Raw genomic sequence first — 20,899 nt, forward strand, 5'->3', positions numbered from 1 at the left:
AAGAAGCCTTTTATGCAGTGCCGAAGCGGCCTTCTACCGTCATAGTCCCTCAGTTTTATTTTATTGGTTCATTATTTTGTTTTGAAATGTCTCAAAATGATATTTCCGTTTAAAAAGTTAAAAGTGAAAAATACCTGATTTTTCAAAATTATTCCGTTTGAATAATTATAAATATATTAAAATTTTGAAAAGATAGAGGCATCAGTAGAAAAATATTTTGAAATTTAAATTTAAATGTAATGATTGTATGCCCTCAAAAAGTTGAAATTTCCAAAAAGAATAAAAAAAAAACTGGGACGGATGTGTATTTTTTATCTGTAAATTACAGTAAATTCTCTTAAACTATTGCTCATTTGTACTTTGTCTTCTTGAACTTCAAAATAGTTACAAAAATATTAGAGATATCAAAAGTTTTATCAAAATATTTACTAAATGTGTCACATAGGTGTAGGATCCATATGGGTCCCACATGCACATAGATCCCATATCTATGTAAGACATTTGATAGAAATTTTAATAGAACTTTTTGGGTCTTTAACATTACTCAAATAGTTAATCCCATCAAAATATATCTTATTACAATTAGTTCTTTTTGTTAAAATTTTGTTAAAAACCTACCGAAAATCAGATCATGTGTAAAACACATAATATAGTTATTAACTTTTTTAGAAAATAATACCTATTATCGATTGTTTTAAGATACTAAGAGCATCCTTAAGGGAATACTTATATTTTACCTAAAATATTATTAAAAAAAATCATTTCCTATTTTAGGAATCATTTTTTTATCTACTTCCTCCAACAAACTCCCTATTCTTTCTCGATTCTATTAACAAACTCTCTATTTTTTCTTTATTTTATTAAAATATAATTTTTAATTATAAATTTAAAAATAAAATAAAAATCATAAATGTGTACTACAGTCCCTAAACAAAGCATAAAAATATTAAAAAATAATAATAAAATAGAAAAAAAAAACATAAGGGTGCTATAGTGATTCCCTACAAATATAAAGGCACTGTAGCAATTCTTATTTTAGGAAAGTGTTTAACGGTGCTACTGGAATTTTAGAGGAAGCCATCAACCCCTTAAAATAGGTAAGGTGGGGGTTTAGGGGAGCTGCTGCGGATGCTCTAATAATCTTATACAGTGATTTCATTTACACTTTTTCTCTTTTATCTTAGTAGCAAAGTGCAAATAGATCAACAAATAAGGACATTATTGTCGTAGAATTTTAATAAATGTGTTATGCACTTTACACATGATCTAATTTTTTTTTTTTTTGTAAATTTATAACACAATCCTAACAAAAAAAGATTAATTGTAATAAAATAATATTTTAAATGAGTTAACTATTGAGTTTTGAAGTTAAATGAAACAAAATGAAAATGAATCATAATTTGAAAAGATTTACTATAATTTTATCATTTTTTATTATTAAAAGTCTCTTTTTTAGACATGTTAGCAATTTCTAGCGTTGTATCAGATCTTTTATCAAATTTAAATTTGATAAAAAATTGATAAAAATGATATTTCAACTGTTTCATTATATTAGTATCAAATAAAGGGAGTGACACTTTTTTAGGTAAATTACACTTTGCCATCCTAAAGTTTCATCCATTTCTCACTTTGGCCTTTTAAGTTTGATTTTTCTCACTTTAGCCCTTTAAGTTTGATTTTTTCGACTTTGGCCCTTCATGTTTATAACCCTTTCTACTTTGGCCTTTCATATTTGTAATCCTTCCCACTTTACTCCTAGACTAACTTCCATCCAAAAAAAAAGATAGAATTTCTCACATCACTAATACATCAGCTTCATGTGTGATGTAAAAATTCACTAAAAATGCAAAAAATAAAAAACAAAAAAATTGATTTTTTTTTTTTTAGTCTTTAGTGAACTTTTTTTTCAAATTTATTCATAAATATTATTACATTACAGATGCATCTAGATTAGATGCAGCTAAAAAAATAAAAACAAATTTAATTAAAAAAAGAAAAAAGTTCACTAAAGACAAAAAAAAAATAATAAATTTTTCATTTCAGAATTGACAATACAGGTGTTTAAGTCAGTATATTTTCATTTTTTTCGTCTTTAGTAAATTTTTTTCTTTTTTAGTTAAATTTATTTTTATTTTTTTAACTGCATCTAATCTAAATGCATCTATAATGTAATAATGTTTATGAATAAATTTGAAAAAAAAAAAGTTCACTAAAGACTAAAAAAAATTTAATTTTTTTGTTTTTTATTTTTTATTTTTTGTATCTTTAGTGAATTTTTTACATCACACATAGAGTTGATGTGTTAGTGATGTGGCAGATTTTGTTAGTTTTTTGGATGAAAGTTAGTTTAGAAATAAAGTGAGAATGATTACAAATATGAAAGGCCAAGCTGGGATAGATTACAAACATGAATGGCCAAAATCAGAAAAATTAAATTTAAAGGGCCAAAGTGGAAATGATTGCAAACATAAAGGGTCAAAATGAGAAAAATTAAACTTAAAGGGCCAAAGTGAAAAATGAATAAAACTTTAGGAGGGCAAAGTGTAATTTACCCATACTTTTTCATCAAATGAAGCATTTATCCTTTCTTCAAATTTTAAAAGTGACCATTGATGAACGATCGGGTGAAGAACTTCTCGAACAATTGGTATTAAGATAATTTGATGAAAATTTATTTTAAATCGGACCACCGACTATCTTTAATGAAGCATTCGTTTGGGAAGTGGCTACAATGCTAAAATAGTTATAAAAAGATAAAAAAAATTAAAAAGTCAATAAGATAAAATGTCACATTCAAATTATAATCATTTTATTTTTTCTCTCCCAATATTTAAAAAAGCCAAAAATCTATCACAAACAAGACTTTTTAACCAAGACTGACCTTATTTGGAAACAAATTATTTTAATAATTTTTTGACTTTTTATAAAAATATATATAAAAAAATAATAATAATAATATGACAACTGATAATAATTTTTTAACTAAAACAAGTAATTATCAAAAAATAAATAAATAAATAACTAAAAAATTAAAAAGCCAAACCTCATCCCAAACCAATCCAAAATCATTGAAGTAAATTATTTATATCAAACTTTTCGTCATATTTTTATTGACGAAGCTTTGGAGATGCGGTTGAGAAGGCTTTTATTTTATGTAGTGTTGTTGAATACAAACTAAACTACAGAGCAAGTCCATGAATGAAGCTTGCTTTCTCTAAACGATGATCAGTACTAATTCACTGCGTAGACCCTTCCATTCCCTTTCAAAATACTACTATCATCCTTACCTTACTCTCCTCTCTTCCTCCCAACATCTCAACTCTGTCCTCCAAATTCATGGCCACTTGATAGTTTCAGGCTTCAAACCAGACAATACCTTAACTACCCATCTCATAAACTCCTACTCTTCCTTCCAAAAATGCGACTTGGCTCGCTTTGTTTTCGATTCCACGCCAAACCCACCTGTGATTTTATGGAACTCCATGATCAGAGCTTACACGAGGTCGAACCAGCACAAAAAGGCTCTGGAAATGTACCACAATATATTAGAAAAATCATTAGAACCGGACAAGTATACATTCACTTTTGCCTTGAAAGCTTGTACTGGGATTTTAGATTTCCAAGAGGCTGTCTCGATTCATCGTGAAATCGTTGATAAAGGGTTAGAATGCGATGTGTTTATTGGGACTGGTCTTGTTGATATGTATTGTAAAATGGGTGATTTAGATCTTGCACGAGAGGTGTTTGATAGAATGCCAAACAAGGATGTTGTGGCTTGGAATGCTATGATTGCTGGGTTATCGCAGAGCTCAGATCCTTCTGAAGCATTCGAGTTTTTTCATAATATGCAATTGAAAAGTGGAATTAAACCCAATTCGGTGAGCTTGTTGAATTTGTTCCCGGCAGTTTCTGAGTTATTAGATATTAGGCCTTGCAAATCTTTTCATGGGTACGTAATCAGGAGGGTTTTTCCACAAGCTGTTTTAAATGGGCTGATTGATGTATATTCTAAGTGTGGGAATGTAGATATTGCTCGCCTGGTTTTTGATCGGATGTGGGGTCGGGATGATGTTTCATGGGGTACAATGATGGCAGGTTATGCACATAATGGAGGTTTTTGTCAAGTTTTAGAGTTATTTAATCACATGAAAAGGGACAATGTAAAGATAAATAAGGTATCAATTGTTAGTGCTTTGATGGCAGCCGCTGAGATGAGAGATTTAGAGATGGGAAAGGATATCCATGACTTTGCAATACAACAAGGCATTGATTCAGACATTTTGGTTGCTACTCCTCTCATGACAATGTATGCCAAATGCGGAGAATTGGAGAAGGCTAAAAAATTGTTTGTGGGACTTCAGGGGAGAGATGTGATTGCTTGGTCTGCAGCTATAGCTGCTTTTGCTCAATCCGGGCATCCGGAGGAAGCACTGTCTTTATTTCAAGATATGCTGAAAAATAATTTGAAACCCAATAGAGTGACTCTAGCAAGTGTCCTTCCAGTTTGTGCAGAAGTATTGTCTGTGAGACTAGGGAAGAGTTTACACTGTTATGCTATCAAATCCGATATCGATTCTGATGTATCAACAGGAACAGCCTTAGTGTCTATGTATGCTAAATGTCAATTCTTTACTCCTGCAATGACTATATTCAAGAGGATGCCACGAAAAGGTGTTGTGATGTGGAATGCCTTGATAACTGCATACACTCAGATTGGCGACCCTTTTCGTGCAATGGAGATGTTTTGCCAATTACAATTATGTGGGGAACGTGCAGACTCAGGAACAATGGTGGGTGTTGTTCCAGCTTGTGCACTCTTAGGTGACCTCGATCTTGGGAATTGCATCCATGGGCTAGTTAAAAAGTGCGGATTTCAGTCAGACTGTCATGTGAAGAATGCGTTAATTGACATGTACGCCAAATGTGGAAGCCTCTCTTCGGCTGAATCGTTGTTCAACGAAACTGAGTTCACTAAAGATGAGGTTTCTTGGAATGCAATAATTGCAGGCTACGTGCAGAATGGACGTGCTAAAGAAGCCATTTCTGCATTTCACCAGATGAAATTGGCGGCTTTACAGCCTAATTTAGTTACAATTGTGATCATTCTTCCTGCGGCAGCATGTTTGGCTTCCATGAAAGAAGGTACGAGTTTCCATGCCTACGTAATCCAAATGGGTTTTCAGTCTAACACAATTGTTGGCAATGCTCTCATTGACATGTATGCCAAATGCGGGCACCTTGATTTTTCAGAGAAAATTTTTAATGATATGGAATATAAGGACATGATTTCATGGAACTCCATGCTTGTTGGATTTGCAGTGCACGGGCAAGCAGACCGTGCTATTGCATTTTTCTCACTTATGCAAGAGAGTGATGTTGAAGTTGATTCCGTTTCCTTTGTCAGTGTTCTCTCTGCCTGTAGACATGCAGGTTTGATAGACAAAGGAAGAAAGATATTTTATTCCATGACCAAAGAGCATAATCTTGACCCAGATTTAGAACACTATGCTTGTATGGTAGATCTGTTAGGTCGTGCTGGTTTGTTTGAGGAAACATTAGATTTAATTCAGACAATGCCAATGGAACCTGATGCTGGAATTTGGGGAGCCTTACTCAGTGCTTGTAGAATGCATTCTAATGTGAAGTTAGGAGAGTTTGCATTAGATCATCTGGTCAAAATTGAGCCCCAGAATCCAGCTCATTACGTGGTCCTATCAAGCATATATTCTCAATCTGGTAGATGGTGCGATGCAAAAAACTTGAGATTAAAGATGAATGAGACGGGATTGAAGAAAACTCCAGCATGTAGTTGGGTTGAGGTCACAAACAAGGGTCCAAGCATTTCAAGTTGGTGACCAAATCCATCGAGATTTCGAAAGCATGGGTTTCTCCTGGAACAGTTTATTTGAGAAAATGGAGAAAATGGGTTATAATAATGACAGGAGCTCTGTGTTACAAAATGTGGAGGAAGAGGATAAGGAATTGTTTCTTTACGGTCACAGAGACAGATTAGCGACATTTTTTGCTCTTCTCAATACTGGCAGATTGTGAAGAATCACTTTGAGGCTCATGCATGGATTCTGGTGACCACAATGGCATCTCTGATGAGAACAATGACAGCCTTGTGAGCAAGAATAATTTCCTCTTGCAAGGATTTGTTATGTCTGACATTTAGAAGTCAAACAGGTTGGGGAAAATCAACACAGGCAGGTCAAAATTTCTAGAACTATGGATGCGAAGGAATAGAGCTGGAAATGTAATTTATTTCACAGAAGTTTGGTGCTAGGCACAAATAACATGGACTAGGCTCATGAACCAGGACTTGATAACTCAAAGCTCAAAATGTTGCTCCCCGAACAATTTTATCGTATTGTTGGAAGGCCAGATAGTGAGCTTTGCCCTGCATCTTGCAATCAATCTCAAGATATTCGATTAGGTTTTCGCAATTAAAGAAATCTCATAAATTGTCAAGTTTTGGTTGAGAAGGTCTGGGTTAATTTTTTAAATTTCTGTGTTTTTAGTGTTCATTCTTATTCTTTGATGTTCATCCTAATTTTCCGAACTTCTTACTATTCTGCTTGCAGGTTGGTAAGGGTTTGTTAGGAGAAGGTTCAAAAGGTAGCGCCACAAGTTATGATGCTGGTTTGAAACTGTAAGTGTACATGTTATGCTCTAGTTAATTGTCTTACCATACTTCATATTATTAATTTATTACATCAAAAAAAAGGAAAAAAATAAAAATAAATAGTACGTTGTATTAAAAGAGTGAGAGCATCACCGGCAGTCCCATTCTTCCTCCGGCAACCTTCATTTCTGGCAGCTTCTTCTCCTCTTCATCCTTACTCTTCTCCTTCTTCTCTCTCTGTTGCAGATCTCCTCTATCACAGATCTCTTTCAGATCTGTCTCAGATCTCCTCCTACATTGGGGTTTTCAGATCACCAAGAAAAAGAGGAGGAAGAGGGGTCGCGCTAACGGTGGTCCAAGGGTGGCTAGGTGGGTCGAGAGCATAGGAAGGATCAGGAGGTAGAGGGGTGGCTGATTTACAAATGAACAATTTGAATAACAGGTTTCGAAGTAGGCCCACTAAGTCTAAGTACACTTCTTCAGTTAGAGCCAACTAAAGAGAAGTGAGGCCTTAAACGTACAAAATGCTTCTTTTTTTTTTGCATGACAAATTTATAGGGAAGCGTGACTTTTGGAAGATAAATTTTGAATCATAATGCATTAATCATGAGTCCAGAGGTGGTTGTTTTGATCATTCAGTTGGTATTGCTTCAACTCTTGTGTGACTCTGTTCATGTAGATTGGAATGCTATCATGGAAATTAAGACATCATGTAAATAAATACTATTAATTCATGTGCATTGGATGTTTTAATTGTATAGGAGTTTTCCTTTTATTCCTTCAAGTATTGTTTTGTTTTAGTAATTGAAGTCTGTTGAGTATCAAAATCAATCATTTCCAACTTCTCCAATCAAGTTTGGTATGGGCGGCGTAGTAATTAAAGTCTGTAGTTTTTTCTTTATTATCTCCAATTTAGGCCTCATTGGAGAACAGATTATTTTAGTAATTTTTTGATTTTTTGACTAAAATATTAGGTTAAAAAAACTAGTATGTTTGATATGACTTTTTGATTTTTTACGAAAAGATGTGCAAAAAGTAGAGAGAAAAGAGAATTTTTGACTTTTTTGTATATGTTATTGGCTTGTTGATTTTTTTGGTGACTTTTTGACTAAAATCATCGCTTGCCAAACAAGACCTTAGTTAATTCACTCATATATAATGTTTAAATTTATGTTTATATTGAACGAAATGAGTTTTGAAAACTTTCAATTGGCAATCTCCCATATGAACTATTGGAAAGATCATAAAGTGTCGTAAAAAATTGGAATAAACAATATAACAAATACACATCTAATTGGTACAGAACAAAAGAAAAATGTATAATCATTAATTGCAGAGTACATGTGGCGGTTACGTCAGCCCTCCCTATTGGGTTTTTAACTTTTGTTAACTCCAACTCTCCATATTTCATCACAAGTTTTTAGTATTTGCATTCAATTAAATTCTATTTGTTGTTTTTGGATGTAAAAGGAGGCATGAATTGGCAATCGGCCAGAGAGTTCTAAGGTTTAGGGTTTAGCCTAATCAAAATGAAATGGTGGAAGTGAGCCTTTTTCATATATATATATATATATAGATTACACTGGAATTATATATATATAATCTTCTATAATGATTCTTGAAATAGCAATTTCTAATGCTTTACCCATTAGGTTGACAAAACTCTAGTATGCGAAAAGGGCAGGCTGCATTAACCAACATTCTTTCACGGACAATATACAAATTGTGTGACAATAACACATCACAAAGGATATGAGTTCCAGAGAGAGAGCACTGAGAGCTACGGTCTTTAGGAGATTTTCAGTGGTACTCCAGCAATCTCTGTCCACGTCATCCCCGTTGCCATTGTCTAACTGCGCCATCCCCATCGCCGTATTTCGGACACTGCCAAAAACAATAGTTAAAGAGGAAGAATACCCACAATGGTATTGAAAAATGCTTGAGAGAAGAGAGAATCATTGTGGACGTCAAAAATTCAAAATATATCAGAGAGAAACATTCAAAATCTCTATTTCAAATATAAAAAATTGAGATTTACACTTCAAAAGTGTCAAGGAGCGACTGCAAGTGTTGATGTAGATGGTTTTTTTGGTAGATTTGTTGTTTTTGTTGTTTATAATTTGTTGTCTGGTTATTTGTTTGACACTTCAAGGTCTTGTTGTTTACTTTATTTTAATAAAACTACTTGTTCTCTATGAAGCACAGATACTTCAAATGGGAAGACGTATCCATATCGGATACCGATACTCCTTAGATACTTATGGATACGTATCAGATACTTATTAAAAGTATCGGATACTTCTTAATTGATTTTTCATTAATTTTGCAGTATCGAATACTTAGTTTTGAAATATCGGATGCTCTAAAGCACATATTATAGGATACTTCTTAATTAATTTTGAAATACCAAATGTTCCAAGTCACGTATTACTTCTTTTACAAAATCAGAGTTGTATCATTTCTTGTATAACATCATAATATAATATAATTGAGAGGATAAATAAAATATTTCAACAATACTTTGCTTAGTTTTTTTTATAAAAATAACATAGTAAGTTAAAGTAATAGAATTCATCAAATTGACATATCTTCATTGTATCATGAATGTCCCCTATAACTACATAGAAATAGAGATTAATAAGATATTATAACAATAGTAAAATTAAATATCAATAAATAAATAAACAAATAAACTTGCATAAAATATTTTTGACTAGTGCAAAAGGAAAAAGTATAGGATCAAGTTGTGGATTGTTTTAATATTATAATATCAACATATTAGACTTGATATTGAAATGAAATATTTGCAAAACCTATTGAAAATTTAAAAACTAAACTAACTACTGGCTTAAATTAATACTTAATTCTTAAAGATTAGTATTTTGCATTATAAAGTTACTGTGATTTCTCAACATTCTTGTGTAACTCACTGCTAATAATTTATTTATTTTTTATTTTTTACAAACGTATCCTAACTGTACCTATATCTTACTTTTTTAAGTTTTATTATATCACCGTATCCGTATCGTATCATATTCGTACCTCGTATCTGTATATATGCTTTCTAACTTGTTCTAAAAATAAAAAATAAATAAAAAAAACGCGCGCGCGCGCCTACACACACAAAGGAAAAGCACCAAAAAAAAAAAAATGCAAAAGCTGTACAAATCTAATAGTGAATAAAACTTTTTTTTAAAAAAAAATCTCTATTTGCTAGATACTCTATTTTTCCTACCTCTTCTTCTAAGTAGCACCCAACTGTTTACGACCCAAAATCCATTCAACAAATCCTCCTCTGTTTTTCCTCTTCTGCTAATTTTTTTTTTGTTGGCCTCCTTGGCCCTTTCTTATTCTTTTCTTCTTGATTGCCTTTGGCAACTGATATACTTCTCAAAAAGAAAATTGACTGGAAAGAAACAGGTGATTAAAGTGGGTTGGAAATTTCTCTCTAAATTAGAGAGACAAGCTTCGGGGACCATTTTTTTACTTCATATTTTTTCGTTGTTTTTATTTCTTCTTCCACTTTGTATTATCATCCTTATGATTGATCATCTTGGTTGGATTGTGAGAAGGGGGTGGGCTGGGAGGCATTGGTGGGAATTGGGAAAAGAGATGGAGTTTGCTGAAGGGAAGGATTTTTTAAGAAGAATGGCACTAGTTATTTTAAGGAATTTTAGTATCAAAAAATTATTGTTCATACCCACTTTCAAAATTAGTGTGTATAGATCTTGGATGGTCACGGAACGGGTTTGTCATTTTCTGTCCCTGTGAACAAACCCCACCTCCGCCCCCGTCCCATCCTCATTCCAGATAAAATTTTTCAATCTCATCCCTGCTTTCACAGATACTCGCAGAAACCCAACACCCACAAAAAAATTGAAAACCATTTAAATCATTAGCATACTAAATAATTTTTCTTATTTCTATATATATAAATACTTTTAAGATTATTATTTATTTATATTTATACAAAACCACAAACTTTTAATATTCCTTTCTTATATCTAATTATATATATATATACATATATATTATTAATTATATCGGGTTGGGTTTGGATCGAAAGAGGCAATACTTGCCCCCGCTCCACTCTTGCTACAGATGACCAAAATATAATCCACACCAGCTCTACATAAGTGTCGGGTCAAGTAAAATCCACCACATTCGGACGGATATGGGCGAACCCTCACAAATCAAATTAAAATGGCATCTCTAATGTCACCGTTAGTTTAAACATAAAATATAACTTTGCATTTTAATTCATAAATCACGTAAAAATTATACATTTTAACTCATAAATCACGTAAAAACTATAATTATATCTAAACTAAAAGATAACTCATACATGAACCAAATCATTAGGAAGTACAATAAATTTTGCCCTTAATGAATTATGACTTAGAAAATTGGAGATAGAAACCCATAATTTCACCACATTTGCCTAATATTTATATATTTTTTTTCGAAAGGAAAAACCCAATTTCTCTCATACATTTAGCCCGCCTAACCAAATCCCAAATCGGCCAATCCAAATTTCAGAAACCCCATGTATATAGAATCGGGCTTAACCAGTATTATAAAATTACAAAAGTTAGCATAAGGTTCTTCAAAACATTTTCATCCTACTTGCAATCCAGTGATCGACACTTGGGTTGAGTTTGGTTCACAGATCTGAATAAAAATTTGGCAAGGAAAAGAAAAAATATGAATAAAATATAAATAAAATATAATTACATTTCACATACATTTTCCTTTTATCTTTCAAAATTTCTATCCAACTCCAACCAAACAATGAGTTTGAGATTCACGGATTGGACGACAACCCATATGACCATTAGGCAATAACCAGCCACATATCTAGCCAGTTTGACACAATTCATCAATTTTACATGTCTTTAAATATATTCAACACAAAACTGAAATTCTGATAAATAAATAAGTTTTAAAAAAATTGTGTACAGATCGGTGACACAGAGGAAAAAATGGTTTAAGCAACTACTAAAGAATCCATAAATGAGAAGGGAAAGAACAGTTCAGAAAAAATTCAAGTACAACTTGGAAACTATCCTCTAGCTACTTCCTATCTTTTTTAGCCACCAATACGAACAGTGTACAGATCTGGTACATATCTCAGTATGTGCAACCATGAAAAGCAAATAATCGCACCTTTCCGAAGCTGCAGACGAGAGTATAACACGTCAATAAAGGGCATTAAAAAAAAACAAATACACTGATATCTACAATCCTTCGAACAAATGTGTGTCAAATAAAACAGAATAGCACCATTGTGTTTCGCATATCAATTTTAGCTATTCAACCCTAATAAAAGTGGAAAGAAGTGCAGAAACCAGAATAAATGATATGGAATTGAAGTCAAATTTCTCAAGATGAAAGTTACATGGCAACAATTTTCTTTTAGTTGAAGCTATTCATCATCACATGTATATATCTCCCTAGTCCCTTCAAATGCTTTGCGAATATGATAGAGCCAATCAATTTTTTATGGGGCATCATACCCGTCCCAGAGCAATACTTTGCTGCTTATGAATTTACAAATGACAATTTCTAATGGAGAAAATAAATAATTGCAGTGGGGAAGAAGGTAGGACAGAGAGAAAGACGGACACATTTCTATTTAGATGTGAGAGAGAACTAAAAACCAAGGAGAAGAATAAAATGATTGTGGACAGTAGGTAAACATATAACATCAAGCCAAACTGATCCTAGTCACATGTTTAGTTTCTGTGGCCAATTTTGTATTTACTTTGTGTGTTCATAGCATTGTTGAAACCAAAAAAAAAAAAAAAAGGAAGCAAGAATCACAACACAACAATTTTAAAAAACAAATAGAAACACGCTCAAAGATGCATGGAGTTAGTTTATTTACATTTCCCGCCAGTATTCATGCACTCCATATTTTTCCAATTCATAGACATCTCATTTGCAGCACCAGCAACCAAGAGGGGAGTAGATGACTAGATGTATCAAAGATAAAAACAGGCACACTTCAAATGAACAAGTGGGTGGATTACATGTTTTGGCAAATGTTACCTGTTAAGGCGGAATCAACACTTTAGACCGCCAACAGAAAGAGTCTAAATGCTGTGGATCTTTTCTCACTTTCCGAATGTAATGATCCAAAGAATGGGCTTGTTCATCTATGATATCACTAGACATTGCATCTTCGGCCAGTTTAACTGCTGCCATTTGAGACAGTTGAAAGTTTTCTCCAATGCGCTGCAATCGCCTTGCAATGTCTTCCTTGCCGAGCATCACAAGGGAAACCAACAAAGCTTTAAGCTCACCCTTTGCTCCAGTGGTCAGAGACATCCCCTTCAAATGCTCTACCAAAGCCATCTCCTCACCAGGGCTGGAAAGGCAGTTCATTATAACACCCATGACAATGAGAATGATAGGAACTTCAAAATGCAAGAGATGATTGAACAACCGACATACCTGCCAGCACGGATTTTCCCTTTATTCCGCTGGCGCCTCGTGTCTCTTGCCTTGGTAGAAGTAGTTGAGCTGATGGAAGCAGCAGAGCCCTTTCTCGTCCTGCTCATGAACGAGAGGTCACTTGAGGCAATCAAAATTGTAACACGAAGCAAATATAAAATCAATGTGTAACTGTAGGAAAAACCAAGTGTTCGGTATTAATAAAGAGAGATTCAACAACTGTTTTTGTCCTATTTTTCAGTGCGTTTAGCCTTTGAGGTCTTCATTTTTGTATTTTGGTTTTTCTCCTTTGTGGTGTGAAGGGGAAAACATTCTCTTTTTTACTTGGACAGGTAAAGGTGCATAATATAAGTTCTAATATGGTTATATTGTTGGTATTGTATTATGTTTTATAATTAAAAAAGAAAAGGTTACCTGGTGGAGTGATAGTTACAAAATTGTTGGACATGGGCTGTAGTCAATGAAATTTTTTAATTTTTTAAAGCCAAATAAAGATCACATTAACAATCTGATAATTTTCAATGCTGGGTCAAGTCATGTTATCAGATTGTTAATGTGATCTTTATTTGGCTTTAAAAAATTAAAAAATTAAAAAAAAAAATCAACAATTAAAGTATCAAAGTTTCATGTCTTCAAGCCCTGTTAATGAAAAAGTTGGAGACACCCAGAACCCTATAAATAATTGAGTATTTATATTTAATGGAATCTTTTAGAATTTGGGATCATATGATCTCTGGTACAACCAAACCTTGAAATCCTAAGTAACTGTGTCAGATTCCTAAATTCTTCATCACTCCTGCTCTTCCACAAATGCAGCAAAGTCAGAATGCTCACAGCCACAAAACAGACCTCATTTCACCCTCAAAATCAACCACTTAAACTCCTAATCAACGCCAGCCCTTTCCTCTACCTTTTCACCTCAAACAACACAACCTGCATATTCTAACGTGCCTTCTTTTTCTGAAACTCCTCAAAGTTGTAACCTATCACTTTGACAACCTTTGTTCAGCATTTTAAAATCCTAAGCACAAAAAAGTTCCATCTTTGACCAAAACTTGCCATAAAATCACTTTTACACAGCACCATCTAGTGCTGTCCTGCATCAACTACATGGCTTTCATAAATAAGACACATGCACACACAAACAAGTGCATCCATATGTACCATGAACCACAAATGAAGTAGCAGTAGCTGCATCTAGAGGGGATAAATTACCTCTGCATGATTTTTAACTATTGACAGAATATTGTCCAAAAAGGGTAGCTCTACTGAAGCATGATGTGAACTACACAAAGTTATATGAATTACAAATATAAAAGTCATACCCTTTGGTGTATGCACTCATTCCACTGAAACTGCTGCTAGTTTCTGAAGTAGTATCATCATCAAATTCATTCATTGATCGCTCTTCTGACTGGAGCTTTGCTGCAAGCAATAATCTCCGCTGTCGAACTGCCAAGTAGCGGGCTAAATACTTGCCTACTTTCTCCAACCCTTCCTCATATTCACCAATTAGTATGTTGGCACATTCAAGAGATGCATTCTTCACTTCTGAAATTAAATCGTCTCTCCTGTGCATAAAAGCAATCCTCAGAGCCTCTTCCCAATCCCTTGCACTGACTAATAAATTGATCCCACCATTAACATCTCCACAGTACTCCAAGGCAATTTTGGCAGCTTCCCCAGGTTTACCAAGGGCTTGGAGTTCTTCACAGAGTTCATGTGCCAGTTGCATAACCTCCCCTTTCCCCAGTCTAACAAGACCAGCAACAGTCAGCACCCCACTCCAATTACCACAAGCACGATAAGCCTTCAGTGCTTTTTCCAAGCTAGTACAACACAAATAAGTTGCAGCAGCATCCTCAAAGCATTTTATGTTACTAAGATGATCCCCCCAGGCCTCAAGGACTTGTCCCCTCTTGGTGAGATCAGTGATCAGTTGGAGCCCCAGCGGAAAAAGTTCAGGATTGTTCTTCATGAGGTTCATACAATCAGCATAATAAGTATCTCCTGCCATAATTATGTGCCTGAGTGCCTTTTCATATCTTTGCAGTTTGAGGTCAATTTTATATTGCATTAACAGAGTTGGCATGTGTTCCAATTCCTGGAGAAATGGAAGAAATTCCTTTGGGTCTCGTTGCATGTTCAAAGCTACAATGGCTGCAAGGTTCAGGTCATACAGACCTAAAGCAGCTTCATAAACAGCCTCAGAATCGGATAACCATAAAAGATGTTTCAGAGCTTCCTCAGCAGAAGGGTAAGATATTCTCTTTGGGCCATCAGAACCTGACAGTTCCATTTCCCGGGTAATTTTTATCCTCTTCAAAGCTTCTTCAAGAGCTGGTGGCTCACTTCGTGCTAGAGTGGTCAAAATGCAAAGCTCTCTTGCTGGACTTTCCACCACTTGCTCCTCAAGAGCCTTCCTTATTGCTAGCAGGACAGAGAATACCTTACCATTGGCATCAGAACCCTCAAATTTTCTGGCTTCTACAACATTAGCCTCCTTTAGGCAAGGTAGGGAAATATAGTTTTTGTACAGTGTCTCCATTATGTTATCATTCTTTATGGAACAAACAAATTCAGTTATATGGCTTAGATTGTTTACCTGTCTGACAAACTCTGGAGCTGATTGAAGAAAGGCTTGCCAACCACAATGGTCAACAATAACATTGAAATCTATCCTATGCCGCCTTACCATGAAGAGTGCATCTCTGAAACGTCCTTGGATCAAAGCATTGACAATTGAGGAAAGGACCAATTTTCTCGGATAAATGCATTCAAGATTTCCTCGAGCTGTTTGTAGTATAACAGCAGCTTCATCTCCATGCAGGACACCTACAATTTTGGCACCTTTTTCCCATACGTTTATACAGTTTCTTTTCTCTTCTTCATTTCTTTTCTTGATAACAGGCATGAAGTTCTCATATTTAGCCTCTAATTGCTCATGCAATATATCGCCAATGTCAACAACAAAGAGAAAATCCTGTTTAGTTGCAAGAATAAGATGTGTGATCACTTGATCATTAAAGATGGAGTAAAATGAGAAACTGCTGCAATTGTTGCACAGTATCCTTCCATTACCATGCAGCCTACTATTTTCATCAAGCCCAAAAAGCAAAGGTTCTGATGGCCCAGAGTCACTTACAGGAACTACAGACATCCATGGGCAAGATGATAAAAATCCCAACTTGTCATGTATTTGAAGATATTGGGCAGGAGCTCCTGCTGTGATACACAACTTCGACACATACTCAAAAATTTTTCCACCATGAAATTGAACAAATGCTGAATATTTTCTAGCAGGATTAGGAACTATACCCATTACTGGCTCTTCAAGGGAGATTTGATTGCATCTCTTCGCATGCCAACCTAAGCATGTCATCGAACCTGGGACATAATCCTCAAAACACACAAGCTCAATTTCCTGCAAATAGTACCCAGGAAGCTCATCCTTACCTGATGATGTTTCTGGTAAGCAATCACTATGCCTGAAACCAAAATGAGAAACACCAAGAAGCACATGTGAATCCAACCATATAAGATGTACAAAGGATCCAATTGCTGATTCAGGATAGGAAGGCTCAACACTGAATTCTTTGCCTTCTAGCTCTTCCCAAGTATCAAGTTTAGGAAGCTCTACAACACACAAACAGCCACTGGACAAAGATGCAGCCAAATGATTCTTAGAACTCTTGGAACAGAAAGCTATGTCCCGAACAGCACTTGGAAATCTTAGATTGAATAAAAACATAGGAGGTGGGATTAGAGATATGGAGAAAGGGGTTACTAGTATCTCGGAGCCATCAATGACTAATGCTGTTGAGTTCTCCATGACAGCTGTAACCCAGACAAAGTTAAAGATAGTGATCTGACCACCCAGAGTCCAGCAAATCAACTGCAGTGGCTTTGTGGGATCCCACATGAATCTAATTTCATCCTTTCTGGGGTATCTAATTTCTTGCTTTAAATACCAATGATTGTTGCTGAAGAACCAGATCTTAAGGGAGTCATATCTTTCACATCTGACGACAGCTGCAAGAAGATCCGAATAACAATTCCACTTCAAAATTTCGACAGTGGAATACATATCCTCATTGACACTAAATGAGCTTCTTTCTAACCCATTCCTCTCAAAAAAAACTATTGATGGACACCTATTTTCTATCTTACAGTCATAAACAGCTGCAATTTTCATCCCATTAGGCATCCATTCCAAAACTGATCCCGCAAAAGACTTTGATTCTGAAACAGAGTGCACTGCCCCCGAATCTCGTTCCCAAACTTTAATCTTCTTATGCGAGGAAGAAGAATTGCAAGCCATGCTTAGCGTAGCAAAGTATTTCCCATCTCCTCGCCAAGAAATGGGATTCTCAAGTGAATAATTGGAACAAAATGTTGGTTCACCTGAAACCACAATCCAGCCTCTAAAAATATGAAGAAGAAGAATCAACACACTTCCCATTGTAGAGACACAGGTTGAAAATGATTTTTCATAAGCAAAGAAGTAAAAAGATATGTTATATTTTTCCATGAGTGCCTATAAATTACATCAAACATCTATCACAATTTATTATTTGGAGCAGATAAAATCCATATTGCTCAGTCTATATTTTACTGCAATCTACTTAAACCATCAAAATTTTCCATGAATGTAATTCAATGTTGAAACTTAATAGCATGGAATCAGAATCTCATTCATTCTAAGACTTAGACCCTCCACTAAATTTAATCCTTTGCACAATGACATATCAACCCATGAGGCACTGAAAGTTTTCGGTTTTGAGTTTCATTATATTTTCATTGCTTCAATCCAATAATGTCAATCATTTTCAATTTAATCAGTGGTTAACTCAATATTGTACCCAATTTTTAATTTATTTTTCTCACCTTCTAGTAAAAAGAATCATACCATGCTTGATTCAGTTATCATTAAAAGACACAAAAGCAAGAAAAAGTTCCACCTTTTGTCTTTTCTTTTTTCATAATTCATCAATGAATTAAAGAGGAGGAATAATGCAAATTTCCAATAATCTATCTTTTCTTTTTCCAAACTAGCCAAAAAAGCTTTCACAAATGAACAAGCGTACAGCTTTTGCAACAGAAAAACATGTAAAAAAATTTATAAAAAAAAACAATGGAAAGAAGTCCTTACTCACGTCAACATCTTCAGGAAGATCCTCAAGTGCCATCTCATACAACAGATCCCAATCATGAGTCATTACTAATATCTGGCCAAAACCAGTAATTACGCCAAGCAGATCTCCATCTGGACTAGGTGAGATGCACTTCACACCACCTTCCACTTTACCAACTATTTCTGTTGCATTATCTTCCACGTTATGTAGTAACAGAAGTCCACTTGAGGTCCCCACTATCAATGCTTCTTTCTCCATTAGATAATCAAAGGAAGTAATGAAGTCTCCAGGTTCTAAATCAATAGGCTCAACAGACAGAAATAAAGGAGGTTTCCTCCATGATTTGCCATCCTGGCACATTCATCAACTTGCATCAGTTTTCATTTTTCTATTTAAAAAATAAATATCCAAGGATAGGAACAAGTCATAAAATCATTTGGGAAATACTCATATTCCAAACGGTAACCATGTGAATTTTGCCCAAACGAATAAAATAAGGACATGAGAAATTCTTGAACAATCAGGATAATCACAAAATAATGTTCAACTTTTCCATCAAGTATCTAAATCTTCACTTACCCTTTTTTTTAAGTACCTAAATCTCCACTTACCCATATTGCCCATGTGAGAAAAATAATGGGCTGAAAAAAAAAAAAATCAGTACCTCATTCTAACGCAAAGTAATGGGTTGCTACATGGATCCTTAATCTTCCAGTCAAAGCCAAATCCTCAATTAAGCTCAAGCCAAACATGAGCTTTTTCTAGTTAACCTCAAGCCCTATCACAATTTAGGTACAAGATTCAGTTCAAAAGCTCCTAAATTTTGTTACTTAGCCCCAAAAAAAAACCTAAACTTTACACCAGAATTTTTAATTAAGATGATAAAATCCATATGGAGTTCCCATCAAAGCCTTTAGGAATCCCCACCGCCAAATTTATTTTTGAACTCTAAACAAGGTTTCAAAACACATTTCAATCAAATTATTTATAATTAAAAAAAAAAAAAAAAACTCCAAATTTTGAATTTTCTCCCATCTTCAGTTTTACGGCCAAAAATTGGAAATTTTGAACATTTGATTAACTAAAAAAAAATGTCCCTTTCCAAAAGTTTGCAAAAATTCAGCCAAACTTTCGAGTAAATTGATATAGGATGACATCACAACAAAAATAATTAAGAAAAAAAAAAAAAAAAAAACAATCTTTCTCGAATTTTCCAAACGTTCAAAATATTTTCAAACCAAACTTTGAAAAAATCTTTCAGTAAAATTGGTAAATTATTAAAAAAAATAATGCAAATTTGAGGATACGTGCAGTCTCTAAAATTAATATCATTATCCGTGTAATGATTTATAGATTCCTAAAAGGCGTTTCATACATAATCCTTAATTGAGAGATAAATGAAACCTTTTTCAATGTTATCACTGAGTTGATTCAAATATAAAAAAGCTGTTGAAGCTCAAATCGTATTGGATTCTCAAATACTCATAGAAATCAAAAACAATGAGATTGAGCTTACATGGGATGAAGGAAGCTGAGTAGTGTATATAAAATTGGCCGAAGAAGCGAAGATCAAGCGGTTTCGCTCGATATCGAACGCCGCAAAGCGAAGGGCTTCATCCTCCGACTGCAACTGGAGGTTCGACGTGAACTCCCAACACAGCTTCAGATTATTCATCTTCAACGAAGAAGAGAGCGAGAGCGAGAGCGAGAGCGAGAGCGACGCTGTGGCCTGTGGTTTTGCCCTAGCTTTGTTCCGAGGGTTTTATGGGTTTAGGCTTGAGGAGAACGACGTGGGGTTAACGGTTAACCTAAAATGGATATCACCAGCGCACGTTAGAAGAGTAAAGTAATGTTGTGCTATTTTGGGCTTTATATATATATATATATATTTTTTTTTTTTTGAGAAGGGAAGGGGAAAATTACCACCCAAAAAAAAAAAAAAACAACTTTCATAACAAAATAAACTCGGGATCTTAATTGGGGTATTTTTTTTAAAGTCCTGATATTATGATTTTATAGTATAAAGGACATCAAATATTTTTTATAATGTCTAAGGTCGCTCAACAGGATCCAGAGAAATTTCAGTCCCAGAGAAATTCTCTCCAGAGAAAATTGAAATCCAGAGAAATTTCAGTTCCAGAGAAATTATCTCCAGAGAAAATTGAAATTTCTCTGAGTACCAAATAAATTCAGAGAAAATTGTGGAGAGGAAATTTGTATGGCTATTCAGGAAATTTCTTTGACTTCGCAAATTTCTCTAGCTCTATTAACTACAATTAAACCCATGTCTAACAAACCTACAAGACCACAAAATTTTCTAATCCAAAACCAGAGAAATTCTCTTCAAACCAGACAAACTAGAGAAATTCTCTAGATTGAAACCAGAGAAATTCTCTCTATTTACAGTAAAGTTATATTTTTATGAACAGAAATTGGTGATTGTACATTGATCTAGGAAATTTCTCTAACTTCACAAATTTCTCAGGCTCTATTACAAAGAATTTCTCTGACTTACTGAGAGAATTTCAAGTCGCACAAACCCATTGTAATACTGCAGTTTCAAAGATGGAACTTACTGAGGGACAGCCTGCAGTAGGATTGGGCAACTTTTGAGTTTCGGAATACCCTCTTGGGCCATGGTGTGATTCACTGAATTCAATTCAGTGAAATTCTTGAATATTTT

At 34.4% G+C, this 20,899-nt stretch overlaps 2 protein-coding genes across 6 annotated transcripts; one reads left to right on the top strand and one right to left on the bottom strand.

Annotated features, from left to right (window-relative positions):
- The first annotated feature begins 3,097 nt into the window (after nt 1-3,097).
- On the top strand, nt 3,098-8,824 carry LOC114296857 (Pentatricopeptide repeat (PPR) superfamily protein). 2 transcript variants are annotated; one of them, XM_028241192.2, is made up of 3 exons: nt 3,098-6,486; nt 6,585-6,652; nt 8,278-8,824. In XM_028241192.2, exon 1 carries the CDS (start codon nt 3,222-3,224, stop codon nt 5,853-5,855), a length of 2,634 nt encoding a protein of 877 aa, XP_028096993.2. In that variant the 5' UTR covers nt 3,098-3,221; the 3' UTR covers nt 5,856-6,486; nt 6,585-6,652; nt 8,278-8,824. The 2 variants fall into 2 exon arrangements, with proteins under 2 accessions (XP_028096993.2, XP_028096997.2); XM_028241196.2 differs by lacking the exon at nt 8,278-8,824 and adding an exon at nt 6,872-7,429.
- Nucleotides 8,825-11,527: 2,703 nt separating this feature from the next.
- ABO1 (IKI3 family protein) lies at nt 11,528-20,059 on the bottom strand. Of its 4 annotated transcripts, none has more exons than XM_082874837.1 (6): nt 19,733-20,059; nt 18,238-18,567; nt 14,407-17,505; nt 13,082-13,180; nt 12,677-12,995; nt 11,528-11,801 (listed from the first exon to the last, which is right to left on the bottom strand). In XM_082874837.1, the coding sequence occupies exons 2-5, from the start codon at nt 18,291-18,293 to the stop codon at nt 12,680-12,682; spliced, it is 3,570 nt and encodes a 1,189-aa protein (XP_082730963.1). In that variant the 5' UTR covers nt 18,294-18,567; nt 19,733-20,059; the 3' UTR covers nt 11,528-11,801; nt 12,677-12,679. The 4 variants fall into 4 exon arrangements, with proteins under 4 accessions (XP_082730963.1, XP_028096984.2, XP_028096989.2 ...); XM_028241183.2 differs by having other exon boundaries at nt 14,407-17,485; nt 18,234-18,567; nt 19,733-20,055; XM_028241188.2 differs by having other exon boundaries at nt 14,407-17,485; nt 19,733-20,026.
- Nucleotides 20,060-20,899: the final 840 nt, after the last annotated feature.

The sequence above is a fragment of the Camellia sinensis genome, chromosome 1, assembly GCF_055761805.1.
Source record: "Camellia sinensis isolate YWXY chromosome 1, ASM5576180v1, whole genome shotgun sequence".
Lineage (NCBI taxonomy): Eukaryota > Viridiplantae > Streptophyta > Magnoliopsida > Ericales > Theaceae > Camellia > Camellia sinensis.

Coding starts and splice junctions, on each gene's coding strand:
- ABO1 (XM_028241183.2), bottom strand. CDS start 19,891: ATGAATAATCTGAAGCTGTGTTGGGAGTTCACGTCGAACCTCCAGTTG. Junction 13,181..14,406: donor ATGAGTGCATACACCAAAGG/GTATGACTTTTA, acceptor GTTCATGAGCAG/GACGAGAAAGGGCTCTGCTG. Junction 12,996..13,081: donor GGGAAAATCCGTGCTGGCAG/GTATGTCGGTTG, acceptor CTGCCTTTCCAG/CCCTGGTGAGGAGATGGCTT.
- LOC114296857 (XM_028241192.2), top strand. CDS start 3,222: ATGATCAGTACTAATTCACTGCGTAGACCCTTCCATTCCCTTTCAAAA.